Genomic DNA, 8,381 nt, shown 5'->3' on the forward strand with positions numbered 1-8,381 from the left:
GAGGGACCCTTTTTAAAAAATAAAAAAATTCCATTTGATAAACATTGGCAAGAGACTGAGAGAGGAGTCCGAATCTGCTGTAATCCCGGAAGGAATCACAGGGCCCTGAAATTCCAATTTCAACCGTTCAAATATTTTCTCCACATATCTAAAAAAAAGTAAGTTTTCATGCACAAATCTCGAGAAAGACCAACGGTTCGGATTGGGATTACAGGTCCTGTAATTCTCCAAGAATTACAGCAGATTTATTTTCCTGAGAGAGACTGAGAGAGAGAGAGCGCAACCTTGGCAAGTTTTCTGACCACCAGACTGGGAGGGAGGGAGAGAGGGAGAAACTTGGTAGTCACTACCAAGTATTTCAATAAAGGAGAGAGAGAGAGAGCAACCTTGGCAAATTTTTAAAAGAAAAAAAAAAAAAAAAACAAAGAGAGACTTACCAGCCATTGCCAATAGAGAGATGGGTGATAGTAGTCTCTTTTCAACTGAGCAAGCAAGCTGGGGAAGAGTAGCATATAGGCTATATGCTTGCACTATTCTAGCTGGAATATGCATGATACTATACTACAGATCAACCCACTTACCAGCCACATGGCAAGAAGGAAGATGGACATGGATCGGGCTTTCCCTAGCCGAGCTCTGGTATGCATTTTACTGGATCATCACCCAGTCGGTACGCTGGAACCCGGTGTATCGCCGCACCTTCAAAGAGAAACTTTCACAGAGGTTCTCTCTTTAAACACCTCTTCACTTGAATCTTTGTGCCATCCTATTTAATTTTACCATTTTTCGTTTTTAATTCTCATCATCTAATGGTCCAGACAATTACCCTGGTTATCATATTTGGATATATTAAGTGCTAATAGAAACAGTAATTTGATCGAATCAAATGCAACGGTTTAAAGCATAAATTGATCCAAAATTATGTTCAAGAACATATTTCAGTGAAGAGCAACTTTTCTTTTCTTAAACCCGAAGTCATAACAAAAAGTCCCTCTAATTCTCAAACCCAAAACCTGATGTCAAAGTTACAAGAGAACAATTTGCTGTAATATGCATGATACTGTACTACAGACAGGTCCCAAACCATTTGGATCATTTGGTCATTTTTATTTTTTTTTAATCTATGGAAGCATTTTTTCGAGCACTAGTTTACAGTTGTTTTCATATCATTTCAATAACCAGTTTCACCAATTTTAATGACAAAGTTGCTCTGATTTTTTTTTTTCTCTCTTTACCAAGTCTAAGAATTTTTTTATAAACCGCTCCATAGAACACCATATATATATATAAAAGCATATATATATTCATAATTTTTCCTACGTCCAATATTTTCGATAAACCGCTCCATTCTATATTTGATCAAATTTAACAGAACTTCAATTTCCATAAAAAAGTCAGTTTTGAATAAAAAGCCACAATTGATCCAAAATTCCAAATATACACAATGATTCCAAATAACATATTTGAAAATGAATTATTGGATGGCATCCACCAATGTGTGACACATGCACCTATACAAACTATTGTTCTAATTTTCTATTCGTCTTTTAACTGTTACAAACCTCAAAATTCAAACATTTGTACATATTCTTAAGCTGACCAAAACTTCTAACACCAAAACTTATTATATTGGCTTCACATGACGAGTTAATATATAAATTTTTTAGTGCTGCATTTATATGTAAAATTCATAAATTTTGAAATTAATTTAGTATAAAATCAAGCGGTTAAAAAAAAAACAAACAAACATCCTTAAAATTAACTTATAATTTTTTTTTTATCGCTTGACTTAATACTAAATTTATTCAAAAATTTATAAATTTCACATGTATATCATTAAATTTTTTTCAATGGTTGGAAGCCAATCCGATAGATTTTGGAGTTAAAGCTCACCAGGACTTAACACCTTAGTTCTACTCATGTAATTCATATACTGGATTTGATAGAATTGCTGGAATTCTCCAAAAAGCTCCCGGTCTGCATAGGTTTTCCTGAACATAAAATTATTTAACACTTTTGGAGCAGAAACGAAGAAAGACTACCAAATGTGGACATATTTGTATGCACAGCCGATCCATTTGCAGAGCCTCCGAGTCTAGTAGTATCAACGGTTCTCTCATTCATGGCATACAATTATCCACCAGAGAAATTGAATATTTATCTTTCTGATGATGGTGGCTCCATTTTGACATTTTATGCAATGTGGGAAGCATCTCAGTTTGCCAAGTATTGGATTCCGTATTGCAAAAGGTACAAGGTAGAGCCCAGAGCCCCAGCTGCATATTTCTCCTTAGCAGATGGTACCAACAACACGTCAAACCATGAGTGGTTAGATATGAAGGTATGTGAAACATAAACTTTAATTTTTTTCATAGAAACCTAAACTGTCAGATGAATTTGCCAGAAATTGAAAGACAACCACGAAACCAGCAATTAAGAACAATAGAAAGAGAATTTCATATGAATCAGCCTCAATCTGGAGTTCAAGGATGCATGGAATTATTTGCATCCCTGGTAAGCAATCCAACTGTGGGGCTGATTCACATCCCCAAGGATTCTATCCCAAATTGCATTCTTTGGAATGTTTATACCTCCCCCCCCCCCCCTAAAAAGAAGAGTCAGTTTTCTGGAAGTTGCAGAAAACCCTTGCTCTGGGGACGCAGCTGCTTGATTTCATCCTTGACTTACAATTTTAAATTGTCAAATTTGTCTGACAGTTTTGGTTTCTATAAGAAATTTATAAATTTTTTTCTTGATAAAAAGTCCTACCAAAGCAGTACCAATCCATAGAAGTGCTGTATCAGTAACCTATCTGCAACAGATCACTTTGGTAACATACCGACATATGTGCAGTCCGTAATGCTACCTTAAATAATTAACTTTCTGTATATTTGGATAGTCTAACTAGATGAAAATAGCACTACACTAATATGCATGCATGCAGATTTTATACGAGGAAATGACAAACCGTATAGACTCCATATTAGCATCGGGCAAGGTCCCAGAAGAGTTAAAGGCAAATCACAAAGGATTTATTCAATGGACACCTGAGATGACTTCAAAAAATCACCCCCCTATTGTTCAGGTAACAACCATTACAATGCACCCATTTCAAAGTGTTTGTAATGATTATTTTAATAAAAAAATATAAATAATTATAAGGAAACAATTCACTTAACAATTATTTATCTTGCCAATTTTGACAATTATTAAAATAAAATTCAAAATTTTAAATCCAACATTATAATCATGATCTATATGGTGCAACATATCATGCCTATTATAATATGATAGATTTGGTGCATGTTTTACTCATCAAGGGATTTCAACTTTTCACTGATTTAAAGTTAAGAGCTCTTGATACATCATAAAGTGATACTCAAATTGCATGACATCTGTTAGTATGTATCTACACATCGAACAACATACTGTAAATTTATTTTATTATTTCAATCTTATTTTTATTTGAAATGATTGTTAAGTGATCCCTCCCCTTATTATAATTATGTTTACTGATTGATGCAACTCCCCCCCCAAAAGAAGTAAAAAGCTCTGATAAATAGCCTAGAAAACCTTTAATTTTGACAATTAACAAGAAAAGAAAAGAAAAACTACAGTTATTTCATTTAACACCCTTGACTTTGCAATATATATTTTACTGCCAAAATAAAACTTGATCATTTTTCATGTCAAAGTCAAAAGTGCTGGATAAAATTTAATGGTTGGGAGGAAAGGGGTTTGACACTATTAACAAACATGTTTGAGGTCTCCTATCATTTCCATTTTGGTCAGCATTGTCAGTTAGAATTAACAGAAAAATTGTTTATATTTGAAGATCTAAATTTTCAGAATTGTTATTCTATTTCATTTTTATTATCATTATCCTTAGTCTTTGTGGTGTGGAGGGTGGTTGCCCTGAATTTGTCATTTTCTTAACACCATGAACTTGAGCTAAATCATTGACTAAATGATTAAAATTTTGAATAATTGATTTTCCTTTGCCCTTGACAGATACTAATTGATGGAAAGGACCCCGATGCACTTGACAATGATGGTAATGCATTACCCACAATGGTGTACATGGCACGTGAAAAGAACCCTGAATATCATCACAACTTTAAAGCAGGGGCCATGAACTCTCTGGTATGCAATTCTTTATGTCAATACCTGTTCCAAAAATAAGATGATAAACTACCAACTAAAAAGCTTAAATGCAGATAAGAGTGTCATCAGTTATAAGCAACAGCCCAATAATCCTAAATGCGGACTGTGACATGTACTCAAACAATTCTGATTCGATCAGAGATGCATTGTGCTTCTTTCTAGATGAACAGAAGGGTCACAACATTGCCTTTGTGCAATATCCACAGAACTATAACAACTTGACGAAGAATGATACTTACGGAAATACCCTCAGTGTTATAAATGAGGTTTGGTTATTACACAAGCATATCTTTCAAATGTTTTGCCTTATTGTCTTGAAAAGGAAAGATAACCAGAAATAAATATAATTGAATAATCTAAGGTGGAGATGCGAGGCTTGGATAGCTGGGGTGGCCCACCATACATCGGCACCGGATGTTTCCACAGGAGAGAGATCCTCTGTGGCACAAAGTACACAAAGGACTACAAGGAAGACTGGAATAGAGGGTCTAAAAGGAACCCACGAGTTGATATCAGAGAATTAGAAGAGAAAGCTGAATCTCTAGCTACTTGCACCTATGAGCTAAACACCTTGTGGGGACATGAGGTCTTTCTCTCTTTCTATCATTTACTCTTTTCTCAAACAAAAAAAAAAAAAAAGGAAAAGTAAAGGAAAAGGGCATTAACACAAGAAATGCAGGTTGGCTTGAAATACGGTATTGCGGTGGAGGATATTATAACAGGCCTAATGATCCAATGTAGAGGATGGAAATCCGTGTACTACAGCCCTGCACAGAAAGGGTTCCTAGGAGTGGGTCCAACAACACTGGCACAGACAGTACTACAACACAAGAGATGGTCTGAAGGAAACTTTCAGATCTTTCTTTCCAAGTATTGTGTCTTCATCTATGGTCATGGGAAGATAAAGATAGGGCTCCAGATGGGTTATTGCATCTATAACTTGTGGGCCGCAAATTCTGTTCCTACTCTCTACTATGTCATAGTTCCGTCCCTTAGCCTCCTCAGAGGCATTCCATTATTTCCAAATGTATGGTAAATTTCTTCACTTTATTTTTTCTGAAAAAAAACTAAATGGAAAATTGTAAGAATACCTACACTGACGAGTACCAACAGCCAAGTTCAGGTACCAGTAGCAACCGAAATTGGATGCATCTACTATAAATTCCTGCCTATTTAACATCATAAAACAGATTTATAACAACTGAAAACTTGGATTCAGAACATTACCTGGTATTTCTAACCTAATCTTCACTAAAATTGCTAATTCAGATGACAAGCCCATGGTTCGTACCTTTTGCCTATGTCATGGTCGGGAAACAAATCTACAGCCTGATAGAGGCACTATTAACAAAAGAGATTACAGTACGAGGTTGGTGGAACCTACAGAGAATGTGGCTAATAAAACGGCTCACCTCATACCTATATGGAACCCTGGCTGCATTTTTGAAAACTTTAGGAGTCAGTAAAATGGGATTCACACTTACCACAAAGGTCAGCGGAGAAGATTCGTTGAAAAGGTATGAGCAGGAGAATATAGAGTTTGATACATCTCCATTGACTCTGGCTATCATAGTTTTTGTTGCATTGCTCAATTTGGCATGTTTGGTTGGTGCAACAAGTTGTGCAGTGATGGAGGGATGGGCTGGTGTTTTAGAGAGGTACTTTCTTCAGATTGTGCTTTCAGGGTTAGTAGTGGCGGTAAATGTGGCGATATACGAAGGGCTTTTGTTAAGGAATGATAAGGGCAGTATTCCTTGGTCAGTTACATTTACCTCACTTGGGGTTGTGATGCTGGTGTGTCTAGTACCTATTGTTTAAAGCCACATAATTAGCTAGCAGTGTTCTTTATGTGCCCAGAATTCTTATTTAAATGCAAAGGTGTAATGATGCCTTACATTGAACAATGAAAGCTTGTCAAATAGACTCGAGTGACTCTTCCTTCTTTTCTTTTTTTATTTATGACTCTCCTAAAAGTAAGAGTGCTTAGAAATGTTTCATCAGATATTTATCAGCACAGAAACCAGCTATATGTTCAGGGAAAAAAAAAACTTGAATAACTTACTATTGAAGGGATGTAATCCTAACGAGGAATGTACGAGTTAAAAAGAAAAACCAAAAAAAACAAAAACAAAAAGAGAATAGAGGTCTTTACCTTGCTGTGGTTTCTTCACTGACGACTAGGTAAGCTTCACATTTAACCGGAATCAATCTAGGCAGTATTTTTTGTTTTTGCAGTACATTAGATTAAAATTATATTAGAAGACATGCTCAAACTATTACTGACATAAAGCAAGATGGTTAAGGAAAGATACTCATAGGGTAAACATATGTAAGAAGATATCTTTTATAAAACATGGAGCATGTAACAGATCTAAATAAGGGTTCCTGTCACATACAAATTTGTTTTAGCGAGTGGCCGAGCCAGGCAGGCTGCAAATGCTCCGTCCATGCAATGCTTTACTGGATTCCAGAATAGAAGCCATTTTCTGAGATAATATCTGGTGGGACCAATACATGTATAGGTTGTACAGTATACTCCTACATCAGACATATATTGGTCAGCACCACAAATGTCTCCATCCTTGGTCCCCCAAATGTCTAAGAACTAGAATGATAAAATAAACCCATTAAATTTGATCTTTATCATTTTCCCTCTATAGATGTCAAAGAACTATGTGGCTTTGGTTCCATTGTTATGGGCATGAAGAGGTTCATTAATGTTGACTGATCTGAGAAATTCATGCATGTTTTTAATTTTTTTTGCTCTCTTGATGCCACTCAAAACAAACCTTTTACATTCATTTAAAGAGAGCGATATCTAGGTCACATCTAAGGTTTTGTTTTGTCATTTGGTTCATAGATTTTTTAATTACTAATGTTTCAGTGAATGGATATATAATTGATCCACAAAATATGAAGGCCTTTGAATCCACCTCATTTAACAAATATTTCAAATTACTTGTAGACATAAGGGTTCCATATCACTGAAGACCCTTTTTTCATTGCATAGAGATAAGATCAGGTGATCAAAATAACACCTCCACCTGACAGTGCCCCCAACAATTTCAGTCACCTAGAAGAGGTTACATTCTTATCAACCCAAAGAAATAGAAAATAAGAGAAGGTAAAATGGATGAGTAATCAGTCTAATATCTCTATTTTCCAGTTCCCGAGTTCTAAACCCTAGAGTTCTCTCAACATAATCCATCTCATTCTTCCCTGAACCTTTTCCCTTTGCATTCAACAAATCAGCAAAAGCCCTGCCCCTTTCTATCCTTAATAGCCTAACTGCTGCAACTGTTCCAAATAATTAGTAAACAATGAGGGAATAAATATAGATGCCCAATCTATCTCTTACAGATAGAAATGATATACATCAATATATAGCAGGAAAGAGAACCAACCTTTGGTATAGTGGCAAAGGAAAAACCCGGATGGGGGAATCCCTTGTGGATAATAATAGTTGGGTGGCTTGACCTCCGACGTTTACTCAAAAAAATATATAGCAGGAAAGTAAAGTGGCTGAATCAATTGTTCCAGCATTTCACTATAGGGATGTTAGTAGAACCAAAGGCAAGTAATAATAGCAATTCCTCTTAAAAAGTTTGCCGCTAATGGTTAAGATGATATTACACAAATGGTAATTTCCCTAAGGCGTAAAAGTTCCTATATTAGTCCTTACAAATAATGACTTATACCAATTCAGTCCTTCCTTCATTTCATATAAAGAGAATTGAAAAAGGAAAAAGTTCTTTGTTAAAGGGGATGCGAAGATGAGGCATTTCTAACCTATTTCTAGATAAAACCAGCTGCAATGTTTGACGCTAAAATGGGGATTCAAACTCATAAACAGATTCTCACCGGCTCTATGAGGAGCAAAAACTCTTATGTTCATCATTTTTCTCCGTCACAGAAGAAGACCTCGGAGCTCGATCTTTCTCTAAAAAAGAACAAATAAAATAATTTATCAATTTAATGATATAAACAAGGAAACAAATGAAACCAATCGCTATTGGTGTAGTTTTCCCGCCAATTCGGACATATCATGAGGCACATTACCAGTAGAATCGTACGATTTTCTTCAAGAGTTGTGCGGAGTCCATATGCTCAAGGCAGCGACCAATGATAAAGAGAGAATTAGATTTGATTGCATGTGCGAACTGAGTGTAAGAGCGAGGGAATAGAGAGAGCATTTTTCTGCTTTCTCCTTTTCACAG

At 35.7% G+C, this 8,381-nt stretch overlaps 1 protein-coding gene and 1 long non-coding RNA gene across 2 annotated transcripts; one reads left to right on the forward strand and one right to left on the reverse strand.

Moving 5' to 3' along the window:
* Positions 1–337: 337 nt before the first annotated feature.
* Positions 338–6,096, forward strand: LOC144558860 (cellulose synthase-like protein E6). Its single transcript, XM_078307763.1, has 8 exons — positions 338–723; positions 2,026–2,341; positions 2,945–3,085; positions 4,012–4,143; positions 4,218–4,430; positions 4,526–4,750; positions 4,844–5,191; positions 5,434–6,096. Exons 1-8 carry the CDS (start codon positions 458–460, stop codon positions 5,980–5,982), a joined length of 2,190 nt encoding a protein of 729 aa, XP_078163889.1. The 5' UTR covers positions 338–457; the 3' UTR covers positions 5,983–6,096.
* LOC144558867 (uncharacterized) lies at positions 749–6,726 on the reverse strand. The gene is made up of 3 exons (XR_013513024.1): positions 6,317–6,726; positions 5,256–5,333; positions 749–1,991 (listed from the first exon to the last, which is right to left on the reverse strand). It is a non-coding gene; the product is annotated as an uncharacterized LOC144558867 (long non-coding RNA).
* Positions 6,727–8,381: the final 1,655 nt, after the last annotated feature.

Source organism: Carex rostrata, chromosome 8 (genome assembly GCF_964058835.1).
Source record: "Carex rostrata chromosome 8, lpCarRost1.2, whole genome shotgun sequence".
In the NCBI taxonomy this organism is placed as follows: Eukaryota; Viridiplantae; Streptophyta; class Magnoliopsida; order Poales; family Cyperaceae; genus Carex; species Carex rostrata.